At 51.9% G+C, this 18,611-nt stretch overlaps 1 protein-coding gene and 1 long non-coding RNA gene across 2 annotated transcripts in view; both read right to left on the bottom strand.

Annotated features, from left to right (window-relative positions):
* Window positions 1-2,104: 2,104 nt before the first annotated feature.
* LOC136792144 (uncharacterized) overlaps window positions 2,105-18,611 on the bottom strand; it is a 114,038-nt gene continuing 97,531 nt past the window's right edge. Inside the window, exons 10-11 of the long non-coding RNA XR_010835500.1 lie at window positions 2,367-2,585; window positions 2,105-2,140 (exon numbers count right to left, since the gene is read on the bottom strand). This is a non-coding gene — a long non-coding RNA (uncharacterized lncRNA). The remainder of the gene's footprint in view (window positions 2,141-2,366; window positions 2,586-18,611) is intronic.
* Window positions 5,229-6,114, bottom strand: ASPRV1 (aspartic peptidase retroviral like 1). Its single transcript, XM_059079830.2, has one exon. The coding sequence runs from the start codon at window positions 6,006-6,008 to the stop codon at window positions 5,229-5,231; it is 780 nt and encodes a 259-aa protein (XP_058935813.1). The 5' UTR covers window positions 6,009-6,114.

Below are 18,611 nucleotides of genomic sequence, written 5' to 3'. Positions count from 1 at the left end.
TTAGCAATGCTGAAACTACTTTCTGGGTATTTAGGGTAGAGCTAATAAGTAACCTGGAGTCAGGTTTCTCACTGGAGAAAGAAGTTGCAAATATGGAAAGGGGGAAGATTAGAATAAACCCTGTGATGCTGCGTTGGAATTGGAGGCTCAGTATGAACTCATATTTTAAATATATATAAATATAAATATATAGAGAGAGTATGTATACAGAGAGATAGATACAGAAACATACATAGATGTACTATACCACTGAGAGGATCTAGGAGTAATGACACCCTAGTAGTAATAAGCACACCCAACCCCCAGATCCTGGTTTCTAAATACCAGACTCCACCAAAAGGAACCAGGGCTCCTGGGAGAAATAGCCAATTTCAGGGGTGGTACAGGGAAGGTACAAGATGAACCTAGAACAACTTGTGACAGAAAATAAAGAAGGGTTCAGATGATGGTGGGGACATGTCCCAAGAAGACAGAAACCCGTTTGAAGAGTTCCCCAAGGCCAAATTTAAAACAACTTGAGCATCAAAATAAATAATGGTAGTAACAGAGTATAACTCACTGAATAAAACAAGCCTCTGTGAGTCTACAATTATATAAATAAATAATAAACAAACAGGAAGGGAAAACTCTTCTTTAGAGTTGAGTGCCAGCTAACAAACATAGAAGGGTAGAATTAGAAAATCACCATGGGCAGGCAAGGATCATCAACAGATCTAGCGGGTGACTGATGAGAAAGTCTACTTATATAGTCTCAGAGCACCAACCCAGAAGACACTCATTACTTACACAGAGAAGGGGACTTCCCTGGTGGCGCACTGGTTAAGAATCCGCCTGCCAATGCAGGGGACACGGGTTTGAGCCCTGGTCCAGGAAGGTCTCACATGCCACGGAGCAACTAAACCCGTGCGCCACAACTACTGAGCCTGCGCTCTAGAGCCCGCAAGCTACAACTACTGAGCCTGCATGCCACAAATACTGAAGCCCATGCACCACAACTACTGAAGCCCACGCACCACAACTACTGACGCCCGCACGCGTAGACCCCGAGCTCCGCAACAAGAGAAGCCACCGCAGTGAGAAGCCCGTGTAACGCAACGAAGAGCAGCCCCTGCTCGCTGCAACTAGAGAAAGCCAGTGCTTGGCAACGAAGACCCAACACAGTCATAAATAAATAAATAAATAAATTAATTAATTAATTAAAAAAATATATGGGGAAAACACATGCAGTTTACAGGGGGGAACCTGGCAGACACCACTTTGACCAACTAATTAAAGTTAACATCATCAGTAATGGAACAAATAGGTATCCCATGCCTCCTGATATGATCCACTGAGAAGGACACAATATCACTTTTGGGTATTCCTGCCCAAAACGCTTAACCTGAATCTAATCCTGAGAAAATATCAGAGTCACCCAAATGTAGATTCTCATTCTATAAAATAACTGACCAGGCCTCTTCATAAATGTCAAGGTTATGAAAGACACAGACAAACTGAGTTGTTCAGATTAGAGGTTGCTAAAGAGACATGACCACTAAATGCTACGTGGCTGAATGGGATCCTGGATCAGAAAACAATTGTTTTCTTTCACTATAAAGGTCATTATTGGTATAACTGGGAAAACGTAATAAGGTCTGTAGATTGGATAATAGTAATATTATGTCAATGTTAATTTCCTGATTTTGATCCTTGTGTTGTGGTTATATAAGAGAATTCCTTGTTCATTAGGAAATAAACACTAAAGTATTTAGAGGTACATGTATATCATATTTGCAATTTTCAAACAGTTCATACACATCTAGGTATGGAGAGTGTGAGAGAGAATGATAAAGTTAATTGGTAAAATGTTAATATTTGGAGAAAGTAGGTGAACCATATATGGAAATTCTTTGTACTACTCTTGCAGCTTTTCAGTAAGTCTGGAGTTACAGCAAAACAAAAGCTTAAAAATAAAATAAATGTTTGCTGGATAAAAGCATGAAGAATTACCTAGCACAGTTGGTGGAATTAGTGGGCATTTAGTGTAAGGTGGTCATTATTAAAGAGTGTGTCTGGTAGGGACCATGAGTTGTCCCTTAACTAGAGGTATCAGAATGTTCTAGGCCAGGGATTTTCAAACATTTGTGTGCATAAGAATCACCTGGAGGGCTTCCCTGGTGGCGCAGTGGTTGAGAATCCGCCTGCTGATGCAGGGGACATGGGTTCATGCCCCGGTCCGGGAAGATCCCACATGCCGCGGAGCGGCTGGGCCCGTGAGCCATGGCCGCCGAGCCTGTGCGTCGGGAGCCTGTGCTCCGCAACGGGAGAGGCCACGACAGTGAGAGGCCCGCATACTGCAAAAAAAAAAAAAAAAAAAAAAGAATCACCTGGAGATTTTGTTCAGTACAGGTTCTGCTGCACGTCTGGGTGGGGATGAGATCCTGCATTTCTAACAAGCTCCCAGGTGATGCTGTCGCTGCTTTTCTGCTGGTCCAGGGATCACACTTTGGGTCACGGGGGGGTGGATACAGCCGGGATGTTCTCGAGCCTGGCTGCACTCCAGGACCACCAGAAGAGGCATCTTGAATTGATCTTCCCAGGTGATTCTAATGGGCAGCAAGATTAGACCTTCATGTCATTGCCAGCATCTGTCTCCTCCTATCTGTCATCTCAAGTTCAGACCCTCAGTCTGAATACTGCCATGGCTTCCAAGCTGCCTTCTTTGCTGCTGCCTTACTCTATCCTATACCCAGAAGCCAGGCGAATCTTCCTGCTCCTTCACTGTTCAAACACTTGTGTGCAAGTCAGCTGTGAACTCCCCACCCAGGGCTCAAGCCCTCTGTGACTTGTGGCCAAAACCCACTTGACCTGGCTGCTTGCCAGCCTCCCCCTCCCCCTTGACACTCTGCTCCCAGGAGAGCAGCGTCCCCATCCTGCACCTCAGGTTCCCTGCACACAGTTGCGTTGGGAACCGGCCCCTGACACACACACACACACACACACACACACACACACACACACACACACACGCAGCAGGTCTCCAGGTAAGAACCACCATTTAGTACCTTCTTCCCCGGGGGCCTGTGCCATGATGTGTCAGTCTGGCTGGGCTCACCCCAGGCGCTCACTTTCCTCCAGGAGAGAGAGCTGGCTGAGAGACTGGTGAGCAGACACTCTCCTCACTCAGAGCAGGGCAGGGAGGGTCTCTGTGGCTGGGACACAGGTCACCCTGTTCCTGTTCACCCAGGACAGGGGTCGGCACCCTGTCTGCGTGGGGAATTGCAGGGAGGGGACCACTTGGGTGTTGCCCTGAAATTCTGGCCTGGCACCCAATTCCCCGTTCCCCTGTCTACCTCCCATCCACTCTTTCCCCTCCCTCCTTCAGCCCAGCAGGAGGCTAGGATCTGAAGGACCTAGCCAGGTCATAGGGAGGTGCCACCTACGTTGTCCCCGGGGGGAGGGTTTGGCCTAGGAGAGACGCCCCGCATTTGTAGGGGGTGGAAAACCAAATTTGAGAAGGGGGATGGGGGACCTGGATGCCACAAGACCACCCCCCCTTCTCCATTTCTCCTTCTCCCCCTGCAAGCCAAGGCCTCTGGCTGGGCTGCCCCTTCTCCAGTCCTCGTGTTCCAGGGGAAAGACTTCCTCCTGATCCAGGACTGCCTGTGGCCCCACGTGCCCTGGGGCTGATGGAGCTAATTCCCGTTAAGATGTTGGGCTGCCCAGGGAAGGGGCTTCAGTAATCAAAGGGATTAGGGGCTGAGCAGTTGCCTCAGTTCCCAGGAGAATCATAGCTGGAGTCAGAGGGACAAGCAGCCACTCTCGGCTCAGATAGGTTCAAGGTCGAGGCCCCAGAGGCTTCTTAGAAGAAGGCTCATCCCCACCTCTGGTTCCCACTCAGGCTGTTTCTCTCTCCCTCAGGGATGTCCAGGTGGAAACTCCCAGGAGAAGCTCATTCCACCCTCATGAAGGGAAGATGCCCTTCCAGCCTCCCATCAAAAGGCCTTGAAGCTTCGCACCCTTCGTCTCCCTTCGGACCAGGGAGTCTTCAGCTTCCCAGCCTTGCTGAGTTCTAGAGAGAGGACCAGGAACTTGGAAGCAAATATGAGGTAGGCCCTTAAGAGGGATGACCCCCTTTTCTGGATCTGGAATGTCCTTCCTCTGCCCGGCCCCCTCTACCTTCCAGATGCCCTCGGGCGCCCCATGCAGGTTAACACCTGGCCCCCAGCCTTGCTTTCTGCCTCCAAGTCCCGGATCCCAGGCGGATGTAAGAACCTATTTCGCAGGCAGATACTTTCTCAGTCGTTTACAATAACCATAATTTTCCAACCCCCAGTCAAGACCACAACTTTAGGGTCACTCTTGGCTGTAAGAGGCAATTTGGATACTAAAATATTGTAGTTGGTAATGATTAGAGAAATCACGATTAGATTAGAAATGACAAAAATTATGGAGGGAATAAGTCAAGATATTTGAAATTGAGGCTGTCTTGGAAAATCCAAGATGTATCGTCACTGTATATGTATTCTCTTCTATCTCCAAGCGAGACCCTCCGTAAATACTTGAACCTTCCTTCTGTTCTCCATTCACTCTCTGTTTTCCCCACCCTCTCACATCCATTCCATTCATCCCCGATCAGTACATTACAAGGTCTTCCCATGAGTCAACCTTTATTGGTTTTTGAAGGAATGAATTATTGGCACAAGGCTCAATGGGTTTCGAAGCAAATGACAGAAGGAAACACACATTGTGCAGGTGGGAAGACCCAACAGTGAAGAACCCCAGGGCAGCTGTGACCCACACCGTGAGGGCTGGGTCTTGCTTGTAAGGAGCCTGCAGCCAGGACCCAGCCCAGCCGAGACAGGACACCTGGGCCCAAAGGTGATTGAGCCACATTTCGGGGAACCTGAAGGTGTCCCCCCCAGTCCTCTCCCAAAGATAATCATTTCTAGCCTTCTTGGAACCTTCTTCTAGCCTCCAAGTCTTTGCCACCAACAGCAGCTTGACAACCATGAGGACCCCCCCCACCAAGAAAGCCAGCCTGCTCTCCCTCACCTGTTCCTTTTCCAATGGAAGCCTCCCCCATCAGGGGCAGATTAAGGGCCCTGCAGAGGGAGGAGGAACAGGAGGGCGAGGGTTGGTTTAAGAGGGCTGGCCAAGCCGAGTGACCCCCTGAGGATACGTGCCCTTCCCCTCCACCGTGGTGGGTCCTCCCGCCAATATCTGGCGGGTGAGGCAAAGGGGGCTTCTCAATAGAAGAGCTGCTGCCGCCCCTCCTCTGAGTAGAGCTCCTCCTCTATGAGGTCCAGGTCGAACTCATCTTCCAGGGACCCTCCTACAGGCAGAAGGCGGAACTTCCTCCCTCCCAGTGTGCACGTGCGATGCTCGAAGTCCAGGATGGCACTGTGGTCCTGGAGCAGGTCGGTCCCAATGATGGCTTCTTCTGTACTTGAGTTGGCCACTAGGAAAGCTGCCTTCAGCTTCATCTTGCCCAGGGACACCACTGTGTCCCAGACACCCAGGATCTTCATTTCAGCCCCGTTGGCCACTTTCACCACATCCTCAAAGGGTTGCAAGGTATCCAGGTCGCCATTGGTGACCTCCTCCCACAAGCGCGGGTGGACCACGGAGACCTGGGCCCCAGAGTCCACCAGGAAACTCACGGGCACTTCGCCAATATTCCCCTTGAGGTAGTAGCCCTTACCCATGCTGTTGGCAAAGAGGATCTCTTTGGGCTGGTAGCTGTGGGCCACCCCGGGTCCCCCAGAGGTCTTCAGGAGGGTCTCTTTCACAGCCCCGTATTCCCCCTGGTCCTCAGGACTGAGTCCACTGTAGACCTCCAGGGCGTCTCCCCTGAGGGACTCTTTCAGGAACCTCAGCTTGGTGGCGTGGTCCCAACGGTTGAGGTCACTGATGACCTCAAAACGGTGCAGCCAGAGGTGCGGGGCCACATTGGCTCCATCAAAAGGCTCCAGGACAAAGGCCTGCTGCCGGCGGCCCTCCCGGCTCCTGACTCCACTCCCGGCCATCCCTCTGTTTTCCTCTGGAACCGCAGCAGCGACCCACACCAGGTAGAGAAAAGACACAGAGCAGTGTTGGTGCAATTACGCTGGAGAACAAGGCCTCTCTAAGCAAAGTGTTGCTCGGCATTTGCCATGGGCAGGCAGAAGGGACCAGGTGACGCTTGTCTGACCGACTGCTGGGTGCAGAGACCGAGAGCTGCTGCCGCCTGCTCACCCTGCAGAGCTGTTTTGATGCCTAGCCTAGGCCCCCAGGGCTCCCCACTTGCCTTTGTTCTGGAAGCTCCGCCCCACTCCTCCTACCCTCCTGCCAGCATCCTGTCCATCAGTGCCTCACCCTCCTGCATTCGTCATCGGGACTGGCACCTGCTAGCCCACATTGCAAGAAAGGCCAGCCTGGGTCGGAGGGGGCCTACTCAGGTCCCCTCCCCAGCCTATGTCCCAGAATAATAGATGAGGACAAGGAGGATGTTACGATATCCAGGTGTTTGTCATCAGCTGGAGAAGGAAGGGGGAGGCAGGGACCAGAGGCCCATCAGCTTCTAGACTGGAGAAGCCCCTTTGCATCAACCTCGAGTGACCCCTTTGATTGGTTGAGGGAAAGGAGCTGACAGTTACTGCACTTCTGCTCCGTGTGGCCAGGGCCAGGTGTCTCTCTGCGTTCTGAACCAGGTAGAGAATCCCGTAAGAGTCTCTGGAGAGGGAGATGGAAGAGAGTCCCAGAATCAAGAATGTCCAGAAATAAATAGATTTTCAAATGAGGGGACACACGCATTTTCCACGAACGCAATTGTTAGAGTAATTTTCCCTCGTTGATCACACCTAATTCAGAGTCAGCATGTTTGTGGGCTAAGCCTTGGCCTGGGCACCCACATTAGGGCCCTGAAGTGGGCTGCTGCGGATCTTGCACTTATGGGAGTGGGTTCCAGAATCCGGAATCGGGCTCCTTCTCTAGCTCTGGGTGGGCCCCACCATCGGCTCCTCCTCTCTCCCCTTTCCAGGAACCTTCCAAGAGCCCCTTCCCCAGGTGCTGTAGTCCATCCCCTCATCCAGTCATTCGTGGAGAGAGCTGCCAGGGAATTCCACTCCTTTGTGTTCCAAGAGGGGGAAACGTCCACCATGTTGGCAAAGCCAGTGGTGGGGGTCTGGAAGGCTTTGGATGGAGGAGGCTGGCTGTGGGACCTCTTGCAGGGGGGAGGGGGTGGGAGGGTGGAGGGCCACCCCGGGCCACCCCATGGATGCCCAGAAGGCAGATCTGGGAGTCCTAGGGCTGGAGCCTGACTCGGGCCTGTGCAGGGTGACTGGAGCTGTTGGGGGGCCCCAGATTTACGACCCCGTTCAAATGTCGCCCCTCCATGGAGCCCTCCACACTGGCCCTCGATGGTGTGCCCGCTCCCCGTTGAGCTGTGCGTTGGCTGTGCTGGTCCGTTCACAAGACCGTCTCCTGCGCGTGCACGTCTGTCTCCAGGCCCCGTAGAAACTTACTCTGGGGCCAGCAGGTGCTCTCTGCTGGGCTCCAGGCCTGGCTGAGTGCCGTCAGCAAACAGGAGAGATGAACGCAGAAGAGGAGCAAGAACCAGCGGCACACCTGTGGCTCTGGGCAGTTTTTCCTTGCCCAGAGCCTGTTTCTCACCAGCCACCTGTACCACCGATCACCCAGTACCTGGCTGAATTCCAGAGGCCCCGGGCTCCAGTCCTGCCTATGGACGGCCCCAGGGTCGCTGACCAGGCCGAAAGAGCCTTTTGTCCCTGCGGCTGTGTCCGTCTCTTCCACCTGACACAGTGAGCCAGCACAGAGGCAGCTGGTCAACACCTCTCATCACAGCTGCCTGGCTGAGGTGGGTCCATCATGCCATTCCAGGAGCCCAGAGGAGGGAGAACTGGAGTCAGTGGGAAGGTGTCAAGGGCAGGTGGGTCTCCGAGAGGATAGCATAACGCAAAACCTGCACCCAGAGGAATGGCCGTGCACCCACAAGACCAGGAAACCCCTTCTGCAAGTGGACGTTTGTGGACAGACTCCCAGTCCCTGAGATGGGTGTTGTTCTGTGGCCCAGGGAACTGACCTAGTGGCTCTGTGGCTCCCTGGTATTCGTCACCCCGAACACCTGGTCCCCTGGAAGTGGGAAGGAGTGAAGAGGCTGGCAAGTGACCGAGGCAAGTAAGAGGCAAGGTGGCTTGCCAGCTGACACGCTTGGTGGGCACTGGGGACACCCCAGAAGCTGCGTGCTTCCTTCTCTTCCCTGTCTCTGCTGCCTGACAACTGCTGGGGCCACACTGGGGGCCCTGGGGGGAGCCTGAGCCCTCAAGTCCCCAGGGTGGTGGGCAGGGGCCTGGGGTGCGGGGGGGTGGAGGGTGAGGGGGGCCTGGGAGGGCACCCGCCTGTTCTCATGAGATCATTTTGAGCAAAGAGCCTGGAGACACTTTATGGAGTCTGGGGTGAGACCCAGACTGCAACACCAGGCGGGCAGGAAAGGCACCACCAGCCCTTGCTGGGCATGCGGGCTCTGGTGGGTGCCTCACACTCCCAAGATCAAGGTCATGCTGGGAGCTGGATGGGGAGTGAGCAGACGGGGGTTTAAGGATTGTTCAAGGCAGCAAAAGAAGGCTGAGGGGAGACAGAAGGTGCACTTTCTCTAACCGGGGCTGCTTCATGGGCATTCGATCTGGGGAGTCACAGGGGCTCTGCACTCAGCAAGGCCCAAGCCTGTTCGAAGGCTCTGCTGTTGCTGTCTTGAAATTCCCAATAGTTTGGAACAAGAGGCTGAACACTCATTTTGCACCAGGCCCTGTAAATTATGAGGCTGGTTTTGTCTCCATCCAATCTATTGGGACTTCTCTTCACACACACACACACAGACACACACAGACACACACGCCCTCCTTACCCCACCTCACACACACATACATGTCCACAGAAACGCACTCCCCACACACACTGTGCACACATCCTGCACATGTAAAACCCACCCCCAACACACAGTCACACTACTGTCCTCGGTTCAAAACCACTAAGAATTTGTATAACATGAATACAGAATTCAGCTCCCACCTTTCATTTCACAAATTTCTTTGCATACACATTTACACTGAGTATTAATATCGTATTTACTGGAGGCACCTGATGTTTATGAGCCTCCGGGCACACTTACTGGCCCAGAAAACTAGGCAGGTCCCATCACCATGGCTTACAAGCTAATGAAACCAGGAGGCAGATGTTTAACAGCCCGGTTTCGAAGAGTTTAAGGCCGACGTGTATATGCAGGCTGACCCCTGAAGCAGACCCAGTCACGGCCATGCCACTTTTTTTTTTTTTTTCAGTACGTGGGCCTCTCACTGCTGTGGCCTCTCCCGTTGCGGAGCACAGGCTCCGGACGCGCAGGCTCAGCGGCCATGGCTCACGGTCCCAGCCGCTCTGCGGCATGTGGGATCTTCCCAGACCGGGGCACGAACCCGTGTCCCCTGCATCGGCAGGCGGACTCTCAACCAATGAGCCACCAGGGAAGCCCCACATGGAGGACTTTTGTCCAACTTAAAATACCTCAAAGGCAGCTTTGAACTGATCCTGAAACAGTTTTAATTGCTGCTAATGATAACTGGTATCTTGAGCCATGCAAACATATAAAACAGCTGCATCACAGGAGCTGTTTCTTTTGGATCCATTGCCAACTCAGCTTTGCTCCTAACTTACAGACGATGGGGGGACAAAGGGTGGCACCTTCCCTCTGGCATGTCAGAATGGTCTCTCTACCATCCGGAGGAAGGAGGGGAAGGTGGGAAACAGAAGGAGGAAAAGCAAGCGGAACCCTCACACAGATGGAAATCTCTAGGTTATTGGTAGCAGCCGTAACACATTTATCGAGCACCTACTCTGTGCCAGACACCGTGCTGGTGGCTGTAAATGAGTGTAAGGCACCCTGAGTCTGCGGTTCTTTGGGCAATGCCAAAGAAGCAGGTTGATTCAATTCTAGACATTTCTTGAGGCCAACTCTGCTTCACATTGAGCGATGAATCAGATCTGAGCCCTCCACTCACAGAGTTCTCAGGTCAAGACTCAGACACAGATGTTCCAATTCCAGAGATATGAGCATGGGAGGTGGGCAAGAGGTGGTCCAAGGAGCTTTGGGCACCTCATCCCACCAGAAACCAACCAATATTACCCAAGAAAAACCAAAACTAAAGGAGTGCTAGAGAGGAGCCCGGGGAATGAGGGCAGCCACAAATCACAAACTCAGATTTATTTGTTGTTGTTCTCAGCAGGCTCTCTGGAGGGATTTGGGGGGAAGGCCCTGGACTGAGCCAGCTCATATGGACACACCAGACAGGAAGCCAGTTAGTCTCTGGATACAACAGTCCAACTGAAAATACAAATATAAGCATAGAAAAAAGACTGGAAGGAAAGACAACAAAATAATGACAGTACTTTTTTCTGGGTGGTAGGATCATGAAAATCTCAGTTTTCTTCTGTATCCATTCTGAGAATGTATTCTCTAATAAGAAAAACATTATTTAAAAATAAAGAAGCTGCTTCTTGCAAGTTCTGTAAGTTTAAAACTATTTTCAAGTAAAACAGATTTTAGGGCTTCCCTGGTGGTGCAGTGGTTGAGAGTCCGCCTGCTGATGCAGGGGATACAGGTCCGTGCCCCGGTCCGGGAAGATCCCACATGCCGTGGAGCAGCTGGGCCCGTGAGCCATGGTCGCTGAGCCTGCACGTCCGGAGCCTGTGCTCCGCAAAGGGAGCAGCCACAGCAGTGAGAGTCCCGCGTACCGCAAAAAAAAAAAAAAAAAAAAAAAGATTTTAACCAGGGGTAGATGGGAAATTGCTGTACCTTCAGATCAATTTGGCTGTGAACCTAACACTGATCTAAAAAATAAAGTCTAACAATTTTTTTTAAAGGTACTTAAAGGAGGGGTAATAAAATAACACTGACAATAGTAATAACTGTTGAAACTAAATGGTAGGTGTAAGAGGGTTCATATGAGTTTCCCACAACTTTTGGGTGGGTTCCAGAATGTTCCATAATAGAAAGTAAAATACTAAGTATACAAAAGCTCTGCGTCAAGACCCTCCGCAGCGTGGCCAGTACTAGGCCCGCTGTCCGGCAGTCTGCATGTTGCCCGGTCTCGGTTACCGGAGCCACTGGTCACTCAGGACAGGTAGGCTCAGTGTCCCTGCTGGGCGTCCTCTCCCAAGCCCCAGAGCCGAGGTTCTCAGCTCAGTGCTGCCTGCAGCACCCACCGGCACGCCGCGCCCCAGGCGCACAGCCCTGCTCTCCTTCAGCGACCGGCTTCCCAGACCCCCCGGCAGGGACACCAGGCTTGTCCCCTCCTGCCCAGGCTCCCACCTGGCTTCCTGTTGCAGGCTCCGGTCCTGTACTCTGTTTCCTCATGGGTTCCCCTCCCTCATCCGAGCCAGCATGCACTAGGCTCTCACATCCTAAATAATACTCCCTCACGTGATCCAGCATCCCCCTTGGTCAATGACTACCTTTCTCCTTCCTGCCCAGTCAGTTTCTAGCAGGGCTGGTCCATACTCGCAGCGCCACAGCATGCAGATGCCCCATTACGGGGCACATGGGGCTGAAGGCCACCCACGTCCCTCCCCCCCGCCAAGCCAGTGTGCTCCAGATCTGCCTGGAGGAAGAAGGGGCTCCTTCCAACTCGTACAAAGGCGCCATGTGGTCTAGAGCAGCCCTGCTCCCTTCTGCCTCTCCGTGTCTGCTCCACTCACTTCCCAAGCCGCTGGCTTCGGCCCCCCCCACCCTGAGCTACGCCCTTGCCAAGGGTGTTAGCGGCTTCCCAATGGCCGCATCGCGGGAGCCCCTGGGGATATCTGATTTTCCCAAGCGTTTGCCTTGCTGCTTTTCTTCCTAGGTTTTTTCTGCCCCATTGGCTCCTGGGACCCAAGTTTTTTGACCTTGTGCCTCAAAGACCATTCCCCTCAGTCTTTCATGGCGCCTTTCTCCTTGAGGCTCCTTCTATGGCCCTTTCTCTCTCACTCTCCCCAGCCTGTACCCCTGGCCTAACCTAGTCCCCTTGCTACATGCCACACCCACCTACAAGTGCCACTTTCCACACTAAATGCATTGTCTCCTGCCTAGACCTGCTCTGCCTCATGTGTTATCTGAGCAAAAGGCACCACCATCCAGCCAGTTTCCCAAGTCAGCCACGCTGGAGTCATCCTCACCTTCCACCTTGTCTCGCTGCCCATTCAGTCAGCTGATGGGTGGTCTTGTTCTGTTGCCTCCTCCTGAGTCCCCCATCTGCCCACCCTCTGCACCCCGACTGCCCTCAGGCCCAACCACTGCAATAGTCACCCCACAGGTCCCCTCCCTGCTGTCCCCTCCCCGGTAATCCACTCTCCTGGGGCTGCCAGAGTCCTGAGAAGGAAGTATATTCATGGCATTCCTCTGACCAAAATTCCTCCACGGCTCCTCAGGCCAAAACAAAATCCTGACTCTCAACATGGTACGTGAGGCCCCTCCCTAGTTCACACTCCACCTACATCGGATGACTTGTATCCCCAAGCAGGAGGAGCTTTTCATGCCTTTTCACAAGTCACTCACTTGGCCAGGCAAGCCTTCCCCACACCCCTGCTCCCCTGGCAAACTCCAGCTCTTTCATCAGAAGTCAGCTAAGGTATTGTCACCTCCAGGAAGTCTTCCTTGATTTCCCTGGCAGACTTAAGGGTTCCCTCCTCTACGCTCCCATCACAGGGACTGCAGTCCTCATGCCACCTGCAAGCTCCTGGAGGCCAGGACCAGACCCATTCCTAGTTGGAGCACCAGCATAATCTAGGCATGAAGGTTGTGGCCTTTTGGGGTCTTTGCTCATGTCATTCCCTCTTCTCCTTCATCCTCTAAACCCTGCTCACCTTCACCCTTTTCCCAGGAAGCGCTTCCTGCTCTCCCTCAGCGATTGCCTCTCCTCTGTGGCTTTGCACGTCAGGCTGGCAGCGCTGTCTTTATCCGGTAGACCACTGTATTCAAACTTTTTTCTACAGTGGTCATAGGAAGAAAGACATTTTTCATCATACTCCAGCACACATATGGCATTATATGAAGTATATATATACATATGTGTGTATACTGTATATATGTATATACACGTGTGTATGTGTGTGTGTATAAAGCAAAGTGCATTTACCACATGCGAAACACTCATATTTTCTATTTTACTCTGCTTTTTTATCTTTTTTTTTTTTTTTGTGGTACGCAAGCCTCTCACTGTTGTGGCCTCTCCCATTGCGGAGCACAGGCTCCAGACGCGCAGGCTCAGCGGCCATGGCTCACGGGTCCAGCCGCTCCGCGGCACGTGCGTGGGATCTTCCCGGACCGGGGCACGAACCCTTGTCCCCTGCATCAGCAGGCAGATTCTCAATCACTGCGCCACCAGGGAAGCCCTCTCATTTTTTTAATGCTGGTAATGACACAGTAAATTAAGCTCCCAACCCATGAACTGGTCCCCACCCGCCATTGGAAACCTCTGCTGTAGCCAGTGGGGATCACTAAGGGTTTCCAGCAGGGGAGCAATAATATGATTAGGAAGGTGGGTTAGGAGACTTCCTTGGTGGTCCAGCACTCCCAATGCAAGGGGCCCGGGTTCGATCCCTGGTCAGGGAACTAGATCCCACATGCATGCCGCAGCTAAGAGTCTGCACGCTGCAACTAAAAGATCCTGCATGCCCCAACGAAGATCCCGTGTGCCACAACTAAAACCAGACGTAGCCTAAATAAATAAATATTTTTTTAAAAAAAGAAGAAGAAGGGTGGATTAAGACAGTGCTTCTCAAATGTTTGAAGGTGAAGGCCTAATTTTGTACATTTCCAATCTGTCATGTGCTTTATTTTTAAAAATACAATAAAGATGAATTATTAGAAAAGAAAATAACAAAGATATAAAAAAATAATGCAAGGCCGTATTTGTTATTATGAGCCTCCGTAGACACTGTGGAGTGGTGTCAAGAGCACGCTGGGAGGTGGACGCCAGACTGGGGCCAGATACGTGCGGTGGCTTTGCCAGGCCTTTTGAAGCCTTCAAGCCCTGACACGTGCGGCACCTGCACTTGCCAACCTCTGTCCTGGAGGAGTTCCAGTTTGTATAGTCTGAGGTGCTTTGCTAAGGAGAAAGGCAGTGCTGGGCAGGCTCCTTATCGACGGAGCAACCCTGCCTGTGTTTGAATACTGACTCAGCCGGTAACCAGCTGTGTGCCGTGGACAAAGGACTTAACCTCTCCCAGCTTCTGTTTCTTCTTAGGATCGTCCTGGGAGATTAATAAAACAATCCATCCTGCAGGGAGGGGCCCAGGAGCGGAACCTGGTTGACACGCCACCTTCTGGTGCTCACGGTTAGGATTTTGCTGTCCTGGTCTCCTGTCTTTTCTGAGTCAGCCTCATCCTCTGCCCCTCACCGACCAGCGTGATCAAACCACCCCAGCTCCTCTCTTCGTCTCTGCCTCACGCTCTCAGAAGATGGGTCGCATCCTACACGGCAGAGAAAATAGTGAGCCCCAGGTTCTGTCCACTTCCACTCCTTTCTCAGGGACTCTTCACCCATCCAGGCTAATGCCTCCACCTGAATCTCACTTACCCACCCCTCCTCTCTGCATTGATGGGAGCTTTTTCCACCGATAATTCCCTGCCTCTTCTGGGCATCCTTTCAAAGAGTCAAGCCTCTGGCCACTCCTCAGCCTAAGGAAATCAGCCCTGTGGTGTGCAAACGTTAAACAACAGACCCCGTGGAGAAAAAAAACGTATGCGTACATACACATATGTGAGTTTATTATAAATGTTATTGACATAAAGGACGTTTAGCAATTTACAAATAATAATAAAATACACAGTACTCTTGAGACTCCCCTGGTGGTGCAGTGGTTAAGAATCCGCCTGCCAATGCAGGGGACACAGGTTCAAGCCCTGGTCCGGGAAGATCCCACATGCCGCGGAGCAACTAAGCCCGTGCGCCACGGCTACTGAGTGTGCGCTCTAGAGCCCATGAGCCACAACCACTGAAGCTCCCGCGCCGCAACTATTGAAGCCCACGCGCCTAGAGCCCGTGCTCTGCAACAAGAGAAGCCACAGCAATGAGAAGGCCGTGCGCCGCAACTAGAGAAAGCCTGCGCACAGCAACGAAGACCCAACACAGCCAAAAATAAATAAATTAATTAAAAATATATATATACATATATATACAGTACCCTTTATTGTCAATTGCATATAGCAAATCGAGCCTTACAGAATACTTTCATTGATTTTTACCAACCCACTGATTCCATAACCAACCTATCATTATAATTGAAAAATGAGTGTAGTTCCAACAGAATGGTGGTTGATGTTTTTGTGCCAACTAGCAAGGAAAAAGTGAAACAATAAAGATATATGTTGGAATTTCACTCATTTGTCCATGGCGTAAGCAACTTCCTTATTGAATCAGATAATGGTTTTTGAATACTGGAAGAACATTTGCTCGATTTTTCTGTGCCATTCACAATGTACTGGCCACTGGCACAACATACATTTAGATTTAATTTAATGTGCCTTGTAAACATTTCCTCTATAAATTGCTTAAGTCTAGATAGTCAACAAAACAATAAATCAAGCCCTGATTTGTGGTGTTTGCCAGTTTCCATGGTGTAAATATTCCCACCATGGCCGATTTCAAGCTACCAATGTGATGTCACTGTATGCAGAGCTGGGAAGAAAAGCACAGTAACACAACATTATATAGTATTTCCACAGACGTAAGAGATATAAAGAATCTTAAAGACATAAATAGTAAAACATTGTAAAATTCTTAGGAAGTGATGAGTTTTGAGTATTTATCTTTGTTTTTAATATAATTTATTTAACGGTAATTTTATTATAGTTTAATTTTTTAATAATAGCTAAGTTTAATTTTTAAATAATAGCTAGGTTTAATAGTAGCTAGGTATTTTGTCTCACATAATTCCTGAAAATTTAACAATCAGCTCTTAGGAGCTGGTCTGATCTGAACACACCTGGATCTGACCCACTCCCCCCAGGTCTACCTTGAATTGGACCTTCCAATGTGTACATTTCAGGTCCTATCTTATAAGCAAAGCTGAGCTCATTTTCTTGCTCTCAAACCTGCTCCCTTCCAGGGCTACCATCTTGGTGAAGGGCTTCTCCATCCACCCAGGAACCCACCTCATCACGTTCCCACAACCCTCACACCTCCTCTGGCACCAGGTCACTGCCATCTAACCCTCCCTCAAGTCTGGCCCTGCTCTCTTTTCTCTGGCTTGCTCGAGATCACAGTCCCATCACCTCCTCCCCAGACCCCCCAGTGGCCTGGCACTGCCCACCTTCCTCATGGCATCAAACCACTCATTATGTCCTGCCCTGTTCTGTACTGGGCAAAGTCAGGCTTCCCAGAGCACAGTAGCCATTGTCCCTCATCCTGTCTCTCCAGATCCATCTCTGGCATGTCCCGCACACTCAACCTCTGCTCCAGCTGCAGAACTAGCTGCAGTTCCCCTAAGGCATCCCACCCCCTCCCAAAACCTCCATGCCTCTCACATGCATCCCTGTCCCTGGAATGCCTTCCTCCCATCAGATTCCTGTTGGACAAAATCTTAGTCCTTCTTTTGGACACACCTCAAATATTGTCTCCGCAATGAGCACCCCCTACTCCAAGCAGAATTCATTCATTTGTTCACTCACGCATTCCTTCATTACTAATGTTTCTTTAGTGCTATGTGCCAGTTCTATGCTGGGTGCTGGGGACGCAAAAATGAGCCAGACTCTCAGAAAGCACTCAGTCTTATAGGGGAAACAGGACTAGGGCAATCAGCACACTGGTAGACAGAGCTCTGGAAGAGCAGAAGAGGGACGCCATTGCTAAGCCTCCTGGGGATTATAGCCCTTGATCTGAGCTTTGACAGATGGGTAGAAGTTAGCCAGGTGAGGAACTGGGGAAAGCGCTCCAGACAAAAGGGGGCAGGTACAAAGGCCCTGAGGCATGAGAATGCAGGATGTGTTGGGAGCTATAAGTGATTCTGTTTGGCTACCCTCGATGGTCAAGAGAAGTCCACAGAGGAGGGCCAGACCAGATCCAGAGAGATTTTTTTTTTTTTTTTTTTTTTTTTTTTTTTTTTTTTTTTTTTTTTTTTGCGGTACGTGGGCCTCTCACTGTTGTGGCCTCTCCCGTTGCGGAGCACAGGCTCCGGACGCGCAGGCCCAGCGGCCATGGTTCACGGGCCCAGCCGCTCCGCAGCATGTGGGATCCTCCCGGACCAGGGCACGAACCCATGTCCCCTGCATCGGCAGGCGGACTCTCAATCACTGTGCCACCAGGGAAGCCCCAGAGAGATTTTAATCGGCCCATGGAGAAAGTTTGATAAATGATGATGCTGATAAATGGTGATGAGGCAATGGGGAGCCATGGAAGTCTTCCCCATCCAGAATTACAGGCCTTGCAGAAGGATCATTTCGAGAAATTAATGGAGAGATACAGAGTATAGGGTTAAGTGATGGAAATGGCAGTGCAGTTAGAAATGATGAAGGCCGCGTTCGGTGGCAGTGCCGAGGAGAGGAGAGGACAGGTTGGGAGGAAGTGTAGGAGTAGAACCGGTAGTACCTGCTGACGACCTGGAAGGGGTGACTGAGGGGCTGCCCCAATTCCTGGCCTGGGTGACTTGGAGGATGGTGGTGGCACTCTCTGGAGATCCCAGAGGAACGGCTTTATGGGGTGACTATGAATTCATCCTGCGACGTGCTGGGTTTGAGGTACACAGGGTACAACCAAGTGGAAAAATCCCCTCGTCAGTTGGATAGTGGAATCTGGACTTCAGGAAGAAGTCCTGACTGAAAGATGGAATTTGAGAGTGGTCAGCAAATCACACAGGCATTGAAGGGTCAGCCGCGGGCCAGGAGACGAGGTGAGAGAGGCAGAAGGCCGAGAGGAGAGTGGGGTCCCGGGAGACAAGAGCCGGGGCGGCTGAGGGAGGAGAGAGGGCTTAGCACAGGCCAAGCGTGGGAAAGATGGAGATGTAGCTGAGGATTTTAGCAACTTGGTGGCCCTGGTGGCTTGGAGGGAAGGAAGGCCAGCTGGCGAGGACAAGTGCAGGGCAGTGGAGGGAGGGAGAAGGTTGGGATGAGGGGATGCTGGCTCCCAGGAACGTGGGGCCTGAGAGGGACAAACGAGAGAGGGGGCCCACCGTCCTGCTGGAAGGGTTAGCCCGGGGCGGGAGAGGAGCCGCCGCTCAGGAGGTGTGCAGGGCGAAGCCAAGGAAGGGAACCATGCAGACGGCGAGCCAGGCAGGTGGTGTGTCCGTCCAGATTCCCTGGGAAGCAGGTGCAAAATGGCATTAGGAGCGAAGAGCTTCAGTGGGGAGCAATGCCTGTGGGGAGTGGGGCGGGGGCAGGCGGGACGATGGGCCGGCAGAGCCTCACACACTCTCGCTCGCTCGCTGGGGGCAGCAGTGGCGAGGCCCGCACAGCCCTGCGGCACTCAGCACTGGCTGCGGCTGGGGCCGCTGCCCCCAACCCCCTCCCCCTGCCCCGGCTTCCCTCCGAGGACTAAGCAGCATGCCTCCGCGACAGCAGGGGCTCCCCACCCGGTGACCTCAGATTTCTCCGAGACGTGGGCTTGGGG

This window comes from Kogia breviceps, chromosome 11 (assembly GCF_026419965.1).
Source record: "Kogia breviceps isolate mKogBre1 chromosome 11, mKogBre1 haplotype 1, whole genome shotgun sequence".
Classification (NCBI taxonomy): Eukaryota; Metazoa; Chordata; class Mammalia; order Artiodactyla; family Physeteridae; genus Kogia; species Kogia breviceps.
The sequence above is the reverse complement of the archived record's forward strand: the minus strand, read 5'-3'. Positions and strand labels throughout refer to the sequence as shown.

Excerpts from the sequence above, each read along its gene's own strand:
- ASPRV1 (XM_059079830.2), bottom strand. The coding sequence starts at position 6,008 with ATGGCCGGGAGTGGAGTCAGGAGCCGGGAGGGCCGCCGGCAGCAGGCC.